This window comes from Elgaria multicarinata, chromosome 8 (genome assembly GCF_023053635.1).
Source record: "Elgaria multicarinata webbii isolate HBS135686 ecotype San Diego chromosome 8, rElgMul1.1.pri, whole genome shotgun sequence".
In the NCBI taxonomy this organism is placed as follows: domain Eukaryota; kingdom Metazoa; phylum Chordata; class Lepidosauria; order Squamata; family Anguidae; genus Elgaria; species Elgaria multicarinata.
In genome coordinates this window covers 47,810,244-47,827,078 of record NC_086178.1, presented here as the reverse complement: position 1 = coordinate 47,827,078, position 16,835 = coordinate 47,810,244, and the positions used below count along the sequence as shown (strand labels likewise).

The 16,835-nt window shown below is 42.5% G+C and overlaps 1 protein-coding gene across 1 annotated transcript in view; it reads right to left on the bottom strand.

Annotated features, from left to right (window-relative positions):
* The window catches only part of FARP2 (FERM, ARH/RhoGEF and pleckstrin domain protein 2), a 93,687-nt gene extending 78,409 nt beyond the window's left edge, over window positions 1–15,278 (bottom strand). Inside the window, exons 1-2 of the mRNA XM_063132270.1 lie at window positions 15,197–15,278; window positions 8,171–8,403 (exon numbers count right to left, since the gene is read on the bottom strand). Of these exons, the coding sequence (XP_062988340.1) occupies window positions 8,171–8,374 (204 nt within the window). The 5' untranslated portion in view covers window positions 8,375–8,403; window positions 15,197–15,278. The remainder of the gene's footprint in view (window positions 1–8,170; window positions 8,404–15,196) is intronic.
* Window positions 15,279–16,835: the final 1,557 nt, after the last annotated feature.

The window sequence follows — 16,835 nt, the reverse complement described above, 5'->3', positions numbered from 1 at the left end:
AATGCGCAAGAGTGAATGTCCACTAAGAGTAAATTTGCATAATTTCCCACTCCGTTTTTGCTTTGCCTTGATATTTGTACATTTCCCCCACAGTTTTACTGTTTTGCCATATTTGTGTATATTCAGCGATCCCACTCACTGCTCTGTAAACCTCACATACAGTCGTGTGAAAAATAAAGTACACCCTCTTGGAATTGTATGATTTTACATATCAGGACATAATAACAATCATCTGTTCCTTAACAGGTCTAAAAATTAGGTAAATACAACCTCAGATGAACAACAACACATGACAAATTACACCGTGTCATGATTTATTTAACAGAAATAAAGCCAAAATGGAGAAGCCATGTGTGAAAAAGTAAGTATTTGACTCATTTATTTGCTGTGCTACTATGTACTTCAAAGATAGTGCTTGTACATTTTAAATTAAACAAAAATTAAGAGAATATCTTTAGGGGATCTACCTTCTGTTTCAAGAGGGGGCTGTCAATGCTTAACAAGGTAGTATATGATGTCTGAAAATGAGGTAGAGGCACTTCAGTAGGTAGAGCTCATTCACAAAAAGTGCCTCTGCCCAATTTTCAGGAATCCCCCTTTCCTATCAGTGCTCCACATGACAGCCTACACCAATCAACAAGGCCCTCCCAACTGTGTAACATTTTTGGGGGGTTAGAGGAGCTTCCATGGAGAGAAGAGGACAGGATATTTGCTTCTTCCAGCCCGGTTGGATATGTCTAAATCTAGATCCAACCATAGGCACTTCATTTTCACCTGATGACAATAATCCATCCTAGGCAGAGGGCGCTGAGAAAGGATGAAGAAGAATGGCAGTGGTATTAATGAGATTACGATGAGTGACAGTAGTTTTCACCACTCTTGATGGCTGATTTTCTAGCCATTCCTGACAACACAAAATAAAATTGCCCTTCCGGATGTCACAAAAAGCCCCCCTAAAGAACTCAACTACAAACCATGGGTTTTCAGGGTCGCTTGTTTGCAAAAAACAAACCAGAATGGAAAAAAACACTCCGGGTTCAGATGTCACACTAAGCCACCCTGCAACCATTCACGATAACAACCCACCATTGCTTAGCGTGACTTGAGAACCAGGTCAATGCCTCTGCAAGATATATTGATTGGGTTCACATGATCGCGGAAAGGAAGATAAGCTTATTTTACTGGCTGTGCATGCCATTCCCATGCCTGGGGAATTTGCACAGTTACCCTTGCTGACACACCTTGCCATGTCATGCAAACCTGACAAGCGTTGTTGTCGTGGTTAACAAGCCACCCAGAACTCATAGGCTGCTTTAGAGTTCTGGGGTAAGTAAGCTATGCAAATAAATGTGCACCCACAGATAATTCATGCAAGCAGTGTATCCTTACCCCCTATCAGGAGTGTTCCTATTCAGAGTTCCAGCCAACTATACCCCACTTCTGCAATAGCATATGGTTTTAGGGGCTCTAGCAAGCCAATGTACTCACCCCCTTGTTTTCCATTTTTCTTTTCCAACTGATGCTCCATGGGTCTTAGAGCCCAAGAGTCAGTCACACTGGGCTATTTGGAGAAGTGGGGGGAGTGCTGCTCTCCTTTGGAATTTTGCTTTCTTTTTCTGTGGCTCTTTTTGTTTTGTTTTGTTTGTACTTCTACAAACCTCAGGATTCCCATAAGTATGCTTATATTCATGGCTGTTTCTCAGTTTCTCTGTTTTGGCTCCATTTCTGTTGGCACAGAGATATCAAGTTCACTGTTTGAGGGAATGATTATATAATTTGAGCTTCAGCTGTACAAAGAAAAAAGTCATTAATTTGTCTGGTCATGTGGAAACCCTTGGATGAGCATAAATACCTTATTGGTGCCCAGCCTTTGACATCAGTTATAACATACTAGATAGTAGATACAATGATATAAACTAATTTGAGTTTTTCTAGCTTTTAACACAGGACAGTCAGAGTTCACTGCCCACAGAATATTTTGTACTTTGATACTATATTATTAGCAGGTTGACATCACCATCACCTGCCCATAGGAAGGACAGGCAAGACTGCAGGTGTTCCTATCAAGTTCTGGTCTGAGCAGGAGCCCAAGGGGTGTATAGCCAGACAGCTCGAATGATGTAGGACCCACAAGAGCTCCTAGTGAGCAACTTGCCCTGACAAAGTCTGAATCCAGACTGAAGACTTTTATGCTTAAGTTCAGAAACTCCACTCCCACATTCAACCCCCTTCCTATAAAATGGAAGCATTAAAATGAAAGCATTAAAAGGACAAGCGTCTGACCTGGTGCTTAGCACTCCACCATGTCTTCAAGAGTTCATGCTGGGAAAGCTGCCAGCACTGGCACATCGACTCCATGGAATATGGAGCTCTTGGTGAAGGGTGTGCTGGCTAGGCTCAGGGTCCAGAGACATTTTCCCAGGCTCAGGGTCTTGGGCTTGAGGGTCTCTGGTTCCACACTAGTGTTTGTGCCTGGAAATTACTTCATTGACACTACTGGTTCTTCACCCTCTGAGTCCATGTACAGGTTATTCCTGGATTCCAGGATCATGACAATTCCAGACAAACCACACCTTGGCTTCCAAGACTATGCTAGAAGCTCTAAAAAAAACCCTGAAAGGACTAACGTACAACTTGTCGTGGTAAGAGCTCTACTGCCATGTTTTCCCCAAGTCTTCTAAAAAACATCAAAACCTGAAAGCAGTGTTTGTCTCACATTCTCTCTCAAACACACACACACAAGATCCAAGAATATGTTAAAAACCAATGAAACTTCAACATTAAGAGTTTACTATAAAACTAAATCATGAATATTGCCAATTACACTCTCCCTTAATTATGAGAACTATTTGGATATTCAAAATTTTCTAGAAATTCACATACTCAAGCAAGCCATTTTCATGATAGCCATGGTACTACAGTTGACATTTCCACTCTACAATTCCAACAGTAATTAAGTTAAAAATTACAATATTGTTCACAAGCTTATTCTTTTCCTCCCTTTCACCATCAACTCAATAAAGTAAAATTGTCAGCTTTACAGTTTAATCTTGTTCACAAATTGTTCTTGTGAACAACGTTTTTCATTTTGGTGTTTTATGATGCTATTGCAAGTCACTGTGGAGGCAATTAGTAGGATAAAACAGCAGGATGAGAATAACAGAAAACAAGAATAAAATAATCTGAGGACTCAGTAGCACAGAGATTGCAACTTTATTTTAGTGCTAAACCAAATACTTATAGCATTTTCACAGTGCCTTCAGCAATGTGGAATTATTCTGGAAGCACTATAATCCATTATGTAGAAGACAATAAAACAGCTTGAAAAATATACATGTATTTAACAACTTTAGATACTAGATTTACACACACACACACACACACAAGGTCCTGTGCTTCCTTAAGGTGTTTCCACTGGGATTACAGAAAGGAAGCCAGACAGCATGCCCCTGTCTGCTGCAGGCCAAATTATGTATCGGGATGTGAAACTGGCAAGCAAGGAGAAGAGGGGGTCATAGTTCAGTGGCAGGGCAAATGCTTTGCACGCAAAAGGTCCCAGGATCTTTCCTAAGCACCTCCATGTATGACTAGAAAAGACCCCAGTCAGAAATCCTGGAAGACTACTGCCAATCAGTGTAGGCAATACATCAATGGTCTGACTTGATATAAGGCATCTACATATGTCCTATGAAAAGCAGTACAAAAATTAGGTACTGGGGATTATGGCACTATGGCCCTTTGCTAGAGAACAGGTTTAATTACCCAAAAACTACTCAAGTATTATTAACTTGCAGAGTCCATTCTAAGGAAATTATATTAACAGTAGCAAAGGAGTTCCTTCCTCAAGGAAAAGCAAGCACTACCTGAAACCCAACTCCTACTTGGTATGACAAGATCATGGGAGGTAAAATGTTAGTTCTCAAACTAACTTTCCTTAGTTTCAAAGGAAAGTCAAACCATTAACAAAATGACAGGCTTAACAATATTGCAGACCAAATAACAGGGGGAATGGAAAGCCAAAATTACTTTTTTTAGCAAGAACCTGTAATATCCACAGCCATGAATTACTAACTCTCTTCTGAGGGCAGATAAAAATAAGCTCAAGTCAGTTTACTGGCCATATTTAGAGTATTCAGAGTCATGACAAACATCTGGCAATGATTCTTTCTGGAATTTTGTCTATTTTTTCCTTCTCAGGCAAGGGACACTGACTATGCTTAAAAGCATTCAAATACTTGTAGTATAGTATTTAATAGGATTTGAAAGAGCCCATCCTCCCACATCCCTCATTTTTAAAGCCATTAATACTTTCAATGTACAGAAGTCGTTTCAAGAAATAATAAAACTAATGCATTATGGAAGAACAACCAAAACAAGAATCAGAATAATAAAAAAGATTGCCTCTGCCAGAAAATAAAACTTAAAAATTAGTTTCCTTCCTTCTTTGGGAGCAGTTAGAAACACAGGGCATTTGCCAAATGCTGTCCTAAAATGTAGTATGCAGATACTGTCAAACAGTAACTTTCCAACACAATTGCCTCCTACAAGATTTCCAAGTAAGTCTGTAGATGAAATTATTTTCATATTTTTTTCTCCCATTGCTCTTTTGAACAGAAAAGTTATTTTTGTTTCAACCTAACTGCACAATTTTGTTTGTGTATTCATGACTTTTACATCTCCCTCTAGTTAGCAGCTGTATTTGTCTGTGAAACCACAGGAAATCACAGCCTAGCGCAAGAACTTCCAGATTACTTCCTGTATAGCTCAATTTTTTTTAAAAACTTCTAAAGTCCCAAAAACGCAGCTGATTTTAGGCCTCAGAATGTGGTGAGTCATAGTCAATTATATGCAGATTAGATTTCAAGTAAATTTGACAGCTAAATACTGACCTAAGATGACAACAGCTAGGGGTGTGCAGGGCTGTTGTTTTTTGTCCAATGCCTATAGAAAGTTGCATAAAAACCATGCAGACATGATAATAAAACCTAAACATCCTAAACTAAATTAATAAAATGGGAAATACTTGTTTAAAGTTTCCTTTTAAAAAAGTCAAACTATGGGATTAGGACCCCATCCGGAGAATTTCCTGACAAGCCAGGAAATCTAAAAAAAAAAAAAGTTTTGCAATACTTCAAATACAGAACAGTAGGTTGGATCCAAACTTGGCTCAGCAGAGTTTCACTGGTGCTGGAGAAAGGAGGTGGGCAGTGATTCTGGCAGTTTGGGGGTCCCTCTGGAACAGCTTCAGAGATGGTGCTAGAAGCTGTAAGAGTAGAGGGAAGTGGAAAAATATTGCTACCTCACCCTCTTTCTCCAGCATAAAGCCTCTGCTAGATCGTGAATACTGCCACAAGCAGAAGAAGTCCTTCCATTTGTAGAGGGACAAGTCTGGATCCAACCCAGTACATTTAACAAATCAAAGAAGAATGCTTTGGCAATTATGAAAAAAAAACCCTATGAGAATTGTTCTAATACCCAATACTTTTAAATAAATTTAGGAATGTTTTTTCCATGCTCTTCATGTGAGTGGAAGATGTTCTCTTCAACCAACTGCGTACATGAAGCACTTGCACCCCTGATGACATGTCACTTACTATATTTAATCAAGCAGGCATTAAATAGTCACCTCTAAAGAATCCCCTCATCTACTCATAGAAGTCTTACAAATCACTATTTGGAAGGTGGGTTTTACCTAGGTTCACAAATTGTTTTTAAGAACATAACCGGCTTTTATTTTAATAAGAGTTGATTACTTCAGAGGAAGAGGACTTAAATCAGGAAAAGAAGATGTGGGTGGGGAGAGAAGAATCCACACCAGACACAGTTATAGAACACAAGTAAGAGGTTCTTCCTCTACCATAGCACATCTGAAAATGCAGGTAACTGATCTGCATCAAATAGTGGAGGCATTCTTTATTATGGTAACCAAGCCAAACAACCTACACCTAATGACACATTTGGGAAGCACCTGATGTGGGAAAATATTAAGTCACACATCCAAGATAAAATCTGTACTTTTTGATTGCAAAACTAAATGTGACATACATTAGATCTTCTATCAGTAACTTTAACCAGATGCTACTTAGATGAAGTGTGCAGGAGAACTTCACATAGCAACATTTTTGGACCTTTGAACTGTACATCCATTTGTAATCGAGATTTATCTTACATGTGAGGTAAAACATTACCTACAAATTAAACCCTGGAAGAAAGCTGACAGGAGCTGGGAAGCATCCGTGTCGGGTTAAATCATCTGAAGGAGACAAATATGAAAATGTTTTTGATTGCCCCAATGTAGAAAGGAAACAAACAGGCCATGAATACAGAATAGAACATGATAGTCAAAGAAGCTAAAGTGCCACAGTGAAAAATGGACACATCAAAGACAACTGGGGAGGAACACCATGTACAGGTGATGCTATGCAAATACTAGAAGCCTCTGAGCCAAAATGGGAGAATTGGAGTGCTTGGTTTTAAAGGAGAACCTGGACATAGAAACCTGGTGGAACCAGTGAGATATGGTCATCTCTGGATATAAACTCTACAGGAAGTACAGGGAAGGGTGTACTGGGGGTGTTGTTGCTCTGTACGTCAATGAGGGCATAGTGTCAAGTAGACTAGAGCACCTAAACAGGGCAGAAGTGTTGTGGGTGGCAATACAGGGCTGTAAAACTAATTTAGCGCTAGGAACATGCTATCGTCCCCCAGACCAAAATGCTCAGGGTGACCTTGAGATGGAAAATGAAATCAGGGAGGCCTCCAAATGAGGAAACGTTGTAATAATGGGTGACTTAAATTATCCTCACATTGACTGGATAAACACATATTCCACTCATGACAAAGGGGTTAAATTTCTTGATGTCCTAAATGACTGTGCCCTAGAACCACCCAGAGAGCTTCAGCTATGGGACGGTAAATAAATGCAAGCAAGCAAGCAAGCAGTTGGTCATGGAAATGACCAGAAGGGAGGTGATCCTGGACTTAATCCTAAGTGGTGTTGCCCAGGACCTAATATGAGATGTAAATATTGTTGAACTAATCAGCTGCTAGTGCTCATTGCTATGTGCTACTTCCAGTATCTGAGGCAGTAAGCCTATGTGCACCAGTTGCTGGAAAACATGAGTGGGAGGATGCTGTTGCACCATGTCCTGTTTTGTTGGTCTCTGGCTGACAGCTGGTTGGCCACTGTGTGAACAGAGTGCTGGATTAGGTGGACCGTTGGTCTGATCCAACATGGCACGTCTTATGTTCTTATCAGGAAAAAAAATCTGCTCTTCGATATTGAGAATAATTGCTTAATGAGGATTTAGTATTATCTCTCTTCCCAAGAGAAGCTACAGAACATATTCAATCAGAAAATTCACAATAGTATACAAGTGTATGAGAATTCCTATCCTTTATATCAGATGGGGGAGCACATGGACTCCGTGGACCCTGCACCACGAGCAGGAATGCAGGGTGATAGTCACTCCCATATCTGCTGAAGTTGCCTACCTCTGCTTTATATTTATGAGCAGTGTGTGGAGGTGTGAAGATCAATTGGCTTTAACTAAGGAGTATATTGTCTCTATCCTCAAGACTACACTGCATACCAATGCATCTTCTTCCAGCCTCTGCAACGTGAAGAAATCTAATTTCAAATGGGGATGAGAAGGGAAGACTCACACCACGTTGCCTCTTCTCACCTCTTCCTTACCATTAGTCAAACACAAAAGGTGAACAGAGAAGCATTCTCTCCCACAATCCTCCTTGGGATTCCAAACACTAATGACCATCCCAAAACAGGGACACCTGACAATACACCATCTTCCTAGGATGCAGTGAATTATCTCCAGTATGCCTGTTTACATGGCCACATACAGACTATATGTGGTGTACACACAATTCAAACATGGTGGTAATCAATTTTTAACTCCCATGCGTAAAGAGGTTCAAGAGAAACAATAAATAAATCAGAGGCTTGATTCAATCTGCAGATTCCTGAATAGTACTTTCATGTGTGGTTCTTATATGCCTCAAAAGCATATCTCTCATTGGAATAGCTAAAGACCTTTTAACCTGGTTCAAGGTGCATTTTGTTTATTCATTCCATCTCAAATCCCTTCTCCAAGAAGTACCTTAAATTCTAGTGAATGCAAACATAATATCTAAAGCTTTACTGAAAGCTTACCTCAATATCAAGCACCTCCACAGTGTTGTCCAAAAGCTTTATCTTGATCTGTAAAGACCTCTCATGTGTTTTAGTGGGCGTTGATGCAATGGCAGAGGAGAGGTTCAGTCCTGGTTCCAGAGTACTAACTCCAGAATTTTTCTGCACTCCTAAACGAGAACCCGGAGTCTGCAGTACTCTGTACGTGCCTTCTATCTCCCCCATTTTTCACTATCAAGTGATAATCCAATGACCTAAAAGGGAAAATAAAATAAAGGAATAAATGCTTTAAAAACAATTTTGAGAGGGGGGGGGATAAATGAGCACACTATGCACTTGCACAAAAATGTGATGCTGGTGCCTAGCTCTCAAAATATTTTTTCTAGACATGAATGAAGCACTGTTCACTCACTGGCCAACCAAGTGAGGCTATTGGCTTAACACCTATCCAGCTTTGAACTAGTTCAAAACTAGTTCAGAACATAGTAACTCTACTGAACATTGGGATATTGAAGGAAAGCTTGGTATACACGTTCAGGATTTAATTCTATGCTTCGGGTTTAAACACCAGCTCAATCGCCATAACTATTCTCAAGGGAGCCAGAAAAGACACAACACAAACAACAGTAAAATTATCTTCCCTGAAGATTGGCAAAACAATCCAAAGTGAGGTCAGTGAGGAAAGAAGCAATAGATCCACCACTGTATCCCAAACTCTGTTGGCTTGCACTGGCATATACATGCTACATAAAAAAAAATCCTATGCATTGGATGATGTAGGGTCCAAGAATCAGGCCCCTTGGGGGGGATACACAACTACTCCCCCCCCCCCCGCAAAACAATTTGCTTTGCCGCTTTCTTCCAGTGGGAACACTGCTAGCGATTGTTTTCTGCAAGCAGAAGTGGGCTGCTGGGACATATGGAACCTGCCCCTGTGCCAGTGAAGCTCTTCTTCACTAGCAAAGGAGCACAGACTCTGCCCAATACTAACCCTCTCCAGCGAGCTGGCTCATGGGGTTAGAATTCCATTCTAAGATACTTATTATGAGTTACACTATAACAGTGTTCTCAAAGCAATGAACAGTAAGTAAAAAATTAAAAACAAAAGTCTATATATGATCAGGCTAAACACTAACACCAAGAAGTAAATAGCAGAACTATACTAATCTGAATTAATACAATGAGCACAAATAAAACACTAATAAAACAACTTGATGTTGTGCAGACTTCTACTGTTACTTTCTACTGTTAGTTTTACCCTACCCTGTGCCTGCTTACCCTACCCTGTACCTGTTTGCATTCTCTTCCCCTCCTTATTGTTTTACTATGATTTTATTAGATTGTAAGCCTATGCGGCAGGGTCTTGCTATTTACTGTTTTACTCTGTACAGCACCATGTACACTGATGGTGCTATATAAATAAATAATAATAATAATAATAATAATAATAATAATAATAATATAAAACGTATATTTTTATCAATACTTCAATAATATCTACAGAAATAAACTATTACAACATTAAGACAAGAAAACTTTTAAAAGCCTGTGAGAATAAAAATGTATTTGGAATCAAAATGTTATCAATATAAGCATATGTGAACCTCTCAGGAGAGAGCACTCCATAACTGGGGAGCTACACCAGAGAAGGTGCAGCCATCCTCTGAGCTTCTGATTGAGAAGGATTTCAGAGAAGGATTTTTGTTGATGATTCTAAGTTGCAGGTAAATACATATATGTTATTTTTAGATAGCATATAGCCAATCCATGGGCTGCATGCAGTGTTTTGTGGGCAAGGTCTCTCCTGTGGCCCACCAAGTCCTAGCCGCCCACCTCTCCCCCTGCCCAATGCTGATTTGCAGCCACCACTGGAAACGAAATATCCTATGCATTGCGTTGGAGAGGACAACACTTCAGCAGCTGCTCTCTCTGTTGTGGAGGAGGTTGGGAGTTATGCGTGTGTATGCATGTGCGCAAAAGACAATTGTATCGGTGGGGGGAGATGTGATTGTCTGAGGTGAGAAAAGGCTGTGTTGCAGAATGAAGTAGCAGGTTGATATACACAGAAAAGGGAAAGAGAACAAATAAACATTCGATTTAATTAATGAGACTTCCTGACAGCAACTAGAATAAGTCAGTATATGCAACTCTCAAAACTGAAACATACTTGTTCCAGCACATTGCATTTTGCTTAAAATTATTTGAGATAGTGGTATATAAAGTTAATAGGTATAATAAACAAGTTAAGATCCCTTCAATATGGCACGTCATGAATACTGCCAACCTCCCTCTTGATGCATTCATGGACTTAGGCTAGTCAATGCCACTGTTTACAGCATTTGCAAAGATTGCTCTAGTGGGGATTGATACAAATAGGTGTATCTATTTCCATCACTTGATGCTGTTGGACTGTAACTCTCATCAGCCCCAGCCAGCATGGCCAGTTGTCAGGGATGATGAGAGCTGGAGTCCAACAACATCTGGAGGGCCACAGGTTTCCCACCCCTGATTTAGAGCAAAAATAAGCTGTTATACCCTTACAGACAAAAAATTCAAATTCAACTTGACTTGAAAACTAGTAACTGGACAGCACCTGCACTGCAACAGCCAGATCAGGACCACTCATTTCAGTTATCCATAAGGTATAACACTTGCAGGGCCCTAGGACAACAGAATAGTGATCACATTATGAGTGATAAATACAGTGTGAGTGCTGAAGTAAGCAGTAAAATCAATGAAATTTTATCAGACATTGAAGTTTGTCCTTCGTAATTTCTAAACATCTGAGCAGCTTTTAGCAGCACCTTCCATGACTGAACTGCAAGGACATAAAGAAAAGCACTCTCAGTAGCAGTTTTCTTGCCTTTATTCTTTCAGAGGTCAGTTAAGTCCAGGTCTATCTTCTGAATCAATTAAGTTAGGCAGGTGTATTGTAATTAGAGGAGAGAGAGCTTTAGTGCCTCTTTAAAAAAATTGTATTTTGCTACCCACCCTATGCCTTCTAATAAAGGCAGACTAATATAAGCTTCGAAATTAGTAGCTAAGACAGAATCAAAGTCCTTAGACTAAAATAAACTGCTATATATAAATAGTAAGAAGTGCTTGTAAATTCCGCTGTTGCGGTCCTCAGCAAAGAGCACACAACTGTTGCAGACAAAAACTCTGGGATAACTAATGCATGTATTTTTGTGCCAGCCTTACATGAGACTGGGGAAGGAGGGGTGGAGAAGAAGTACAAGATGGAAAGTTAATTTTCAGACACTGTCTTATCTTATCGACCAGACTGATTTGGGTCATATTTTTAAACTGAAGCTTAAGGAGTATAGATGTACAGAAAATTTTGAAACTTTGAAAAAATTCAAAGTTTGACCTTTCAGAGCCAAACAGTATGCTTCCATACCCTGGCCAGGAGTCTGAGGTGGTTGGGTAACTACAGCTCCCACATAGCTCCATGCACAGGCACGCAGGGAGAAAAACACAAAGGCAGAGACAGAGGGAGGGCCTTGGGCTTTGTGAGTTGACACCCCCCCCCCGTCAGAACAGCCATATTGGCAGCAGGGATGGTGGCAGAGGTGGCGGCGGCGGCAAATGCTCTGAGGCAGCAGCAAAGGACAAAAAGAAGCAACTTTTACAAAAACCGGGTTTTAAATTGTAGACAAAGTGGGAAGGAGGTGGACTTGAGCAGAAGAAGCAAATTTTGTTCAGTGGTGATGGGTGTGAGGAAGCGAGGGCCAAAAGTAACTTCCATACAGTTCTGGCAGACTGACATAGTGAGAGGCATGGTGGCATGGGCTTTAACCAGTCTATATAGGAATTCAGTAGCGTAAGGCTTATTACTCAAGATGTATGAGACCAATTTTACTCATTTTTGTTTCAAATTGAAGCTTGAGCCATGTTGATGTGCAGAAAAAATGTAAACTATGAAAACCACCAATACTGGGTACGTTCAGACAACACAATAACCACCCTTGTCTTTCTAGTCCACTCCATGGATGACTATTAGCACGTTGCGCTTGACGACATGCTAATAAATCATCCGTGGAGTAGGCTATAAGTGCAGGGTTCGCTATTGCTCGACCTCTCCCCCACTGAATGGCAGCGCTGGTTCCCGCTAACCTTATCGTGGCACCACCGTTCTATGGGGAGGGGGGAGAGATGCTCCTCTGCCTCCTTCTTGCTGTCAGTGGAGGAGACCCGTCCACCGATTCTTGCTACAGCGGCACAGAGGAAGACATGCCACGGCCACTGCCATGGCAACAAGTGGCAGTCAGGTCTCCTCCACTGGAGGAGATCCATTTGCCGAGGAAGGAGGCAGCAGCGCAGAGCGATATCATCCGCTGTCAGGAGATGAGATTGCTCCATGCTGCCTCCTTCCCCAATGGGGTCATAGAAACAAGGAAGGGGGTGGCTATAGCAACGGTTGCTATACCCTCCCCTTCCTTCTTTCTATGGCTCCGCCAGGGAAGGAGAGGACACAGAGTAAAATGACAGGAGATGGTATCCCTCTGCAATGCCTCATTCCCCATTTGCACATATGCCAAGGAAGGAGAGAGACACTCTCAGGAGAGTCTCTCCTGACAATGCACCCCCCCCCCCAGTATAGCAACAAATTGCGTTCGCCGCAAAGTGTTGGCGACTGGGGAAGCTAGGAGCTCCTGCTACTCTCAAGCAGCGGTAGGAGTTCCTAGCATCCCTTGTCCCCAGCACTGTGCCCGTCCCAGGAAGTGCGTGGAGAGCTGCAGATTGCGGCGCCCCACCAAGGAACGGCATAATTGGTGGCTCCCCAAGCGTTTCCCAGACAGGATTATTTCCCCTGCCTACAGAGCCCCGCTGGGCAAGAGCGGCAGGGGGTTCTGCCGCTCTTGCCTCGCAACCCTGTAGGCATGGGAAATAATCAATGGAGCGCACTACACAACACAATCAACAGTTGTGCAGATAATCAACTCTACAAACTGCTGATTATTGGTGTTGGTTATTTCTGGGAAATAAACCATGCCACAGTTGGTTATTTCCCCGACAGATGACACAATAGTCAATGGTGAACAATTTAGTCTGCCGTGGACTTTTTAATCAACCGTTGACTATTGTGTTGTTCAAACCCAGTCACTGATACAAAACACTTTGCAACATAATTGGTTAAAGGAGGCTCTCAGAAATATTTATAAAGCAGCTTCACCAGCCTGGTACTCGCCATATGTTTTTGACTACAAATCCCAACATTCCTCAGCCAGCATGTCATGTGATCTGGGATAATGGGTGTTATAGTTCAAAACATCTGGCGGGCATGAGGTTGAGGAAAGTTGCTATTACAGAATCTCCACCATCATCCCAACCCGGCAAACAAAAAATCCATGGGTGCAACTGGTGCACATGCAAACGCAAATTTGGACTTGGAAATGTCTCTACACAGCAATGCTCACTGAGGTGCCAATGAACCTTAATTAATTTTATGTATAAGATGTATATCTTACTCTGAATGGTTTATTACAGAAAACAACAAAATGTCATGTACAAAACACAACCATCAAGGGTAACGAACAAAAGATGAAATATTCCAGCTAAAAAACCTAAACTCAATTGAAAAAGTACGTTAAATTAAAATGGTTTTCACCTGCCACTTGAAAGCCAGTAGGGAAGATTTTAAGTTAACCGCATAGGCAGAGTTCCACCCAGAGCCTATAGGACAGGACAGGCACACAGATGCAATGAGTGTGACTCTTAAAAGCTATACAAAGAATTAGTCAATCAGTTTTGATCCCTAGTAGTCCAAGTATAATACAAATTGACAAGATCAATGCATGAGGAACAGTGCAAGAGAGGCTGGTACACTAACTTGGCATTTCTTTTTTGTTATACCTTTCCCACTAGTTCCAGTTTAGCACTAACGTATGAAACAAGGCACAAGGGAAGCTACAGCCTGGACAATCCTTCCAGCATGTTTTACATACTGCATTTTTCTATATGGAAAGAGTGTGAAATTCACATATACATCATCATGTATAATCATTGTACACAGAAATATATCACTGTATACAAGAACTGCCCACAGCTTCACAGCACATATACATATACAAGCAGGTTTCATGCTATAAATTCTTATGCGGAACTGCTTTCTTTGCAGCAAGCCTATAACTTATGATGTGGCCTTTAGATCATAATCAAGCATATATGCAAAACTCTAAATGGTAAAATGAGCTAAGTTGAGCACGTAGACGCCTTATTACAGTTAAATGCTATCAAACGATGGATAGCAAGGCGTACATTTTTAGAAATAATTATCTGTGCATAGAGTTAAGCAGCTACAAGCTTTAAACATAGTGGGCAAGTGTTCTGCAAGCATTCTGGAAGGGCATTCCCCCCTCCCCCATCAAACATACCATTTAAAACCAACATCTTGGAAAGACTGGCGTGCTTGCACCAAATCTATCATAACGATAGTGGCATGCGCCAGGTTTGCTAAAAACCACAATCGGGGAAGCGCGATGCGTCTTTATATATTAGCAAATTAGGAAAACACTTGAACGGTTCAAAAGGCAATAAATAAATAAATAAATAATCAGACACTACCGGGAGGTTGTGATAAAAAAAGATTCTGACGGAAAACTCTTGAAAAAGTCGCTACAAAGCTCCGAATCTCTGAAATACCGCCAAATTTTAGTCCTGCGAGGTGCCAATGTGCTCACAGCCACAGAAACCCCCACTCGACACCTATCAGGAAGGGACCCGGTGCTGCTCGCCCCGCCCCGCCCCGCCCCGCCTCGCCCCAGGGAGCGGCGGGGGACGAGAGGAACGGCCGTGTTTTTATCCCGAGCGAAGGGTCGGGTTTTCCACACCCGGCCGACCTGCGTCCAAGGCCACGAACTCTTCGAAGCCGCCGGGAGGGGCATGGCGAGAAGCGAAGGGGCTCCTCGTCCAGGCCCCCTCAACTCGGCTCTGAGGGGAAGAGTGGGCGCCCGTTCCGACCTCTGCGGGTCCGCGTCGAGGGCACGCCGCATCGCCCGCCGCCCCTAGACCGCTCTCTTTGGCCCCGCTCAGTCGCGCCCTCACCTCAGGACGACACCTCAGCCGACGACGACGCGTCTCGCCGCGCGCCCGCTGCCTCGCCCGCTCGCGCCTTCTCTGCTTTCCCCCCTTCGCCCGCCTCGGGCGGCCAACGCCATCGCCGTCACCCCCTTGCCAGACACGCGCCTCTCATTGGCTGTCGCGGGCTTCCCGGGGCGGGGCTTCAGAGGCGCTCTTCCACGAGCCCGAAGTCAGCAACCGCGGCGGTGGGCGGCGCTTGCATAGTCCGCGTGCCACGCCCGGGGAGAAAGGCGGCTCGGGCGGCTCACAAATGCGTGGCGCCGGAGTCGTGACTTCTCCAGCCCGGCGCCCTAAACCTTGCCCCAGCAGGCGCTGGAGAAGAGTAATAGCGACAAGCCCCGGGCCTCTTCCAAAGTGAATGTTAGGAGCGGCGTTTTAGTTGCGCGTGGTGTACGCGTCGCTTGTGAATGCTGTTAATGCGGGATGCATGAACAGAAGGCAGGAAAGCGATCTCTTCAGACGAATGGAGCCAGGGAACACAACGCACACAGCATTTTAAGCGCTTGAATTAGCAGAAGAGATAATTAAAAGGGTCCTTCCAGAGGAGGAGTCCTAGCGCTAACAAGGAGGCACTATGTTCTTTCCTTTTCCTTAACGGATTGAGTTCAGGAAAAAGACGGAAAATGGGGAAACACAAGAGTGTTTCCAGACGGAGGAGTCCTAGCACTAAGGATCACAAGGCTTTTTACAGGGATTGACCATTTTTAACGGATTTCTGCTGTAAGAAACAAAACACGGAATTCGTGGAGGGGAAATATAGGAGGGTTACAAGTGCAAGGTCTGGACTTCCCGTAGAATTGCATGAAAGACAATAAAAGTCTCACCTGGAAGTACCCTAGCTCACCACCATTTTCTTCGTTGTCCCAGGGTGCTTCCTAGCACTGCCAGGCAAACGCAGTATACAGCTATTCCATCTTTCCTTCTTTATCTGACTTTTGTAGAAAATAAAAATAGAAGATGTGTTAGGAAAATATGGGAGGGCTAAAAGTGGAAGGCTACGTTGTCTGGAACATTTGTAAAAACCCATGAATAAGGCAGAGCATTGCATGCTAAAAGCCCCATCTGGAAGCACCCCCACACTTCACCTCTTCTGTGAAACTTGACTGAGGTCAAGCTTTTGTTGTAGGCAGCAGAGGGAGGGGGATAATGAGGGAAATCCGAGCTAGTGAAAGTGGCACTTCTTGTTATGAGGAAAGGGTAGAGCCACTCCCAAACGTGCACAGCTCTGTGGAAAAAATGGAAATGGACTAAAAATTAGATTCAGATAAAAACAATGCATGACCTATCTATATATTTTTTAAAACTGATACAACAAGCATATTTACACCTGCATTTCTCTGTCTTTCACACATGTAGAAAAGAGGTTCACAGCACTTGGGGTGGCACCTGTCAAATTCGTCAATGTGGTTTTATATTTGAATTACTGGTGGAAGAAATTTAAAAAAAAGTTTTACTGAGAAATTTATAGGAATGAATTGCCTTCCAGGATTGGATCAAGTACGTCATAATGGTAATGGTCATGTTTTCGCCCCTGGCATCTGGTGGTATGGGGTATGGAAGTCACAAGGGCCTTGCTGTACAAACTATTTATTTCACATTAAAA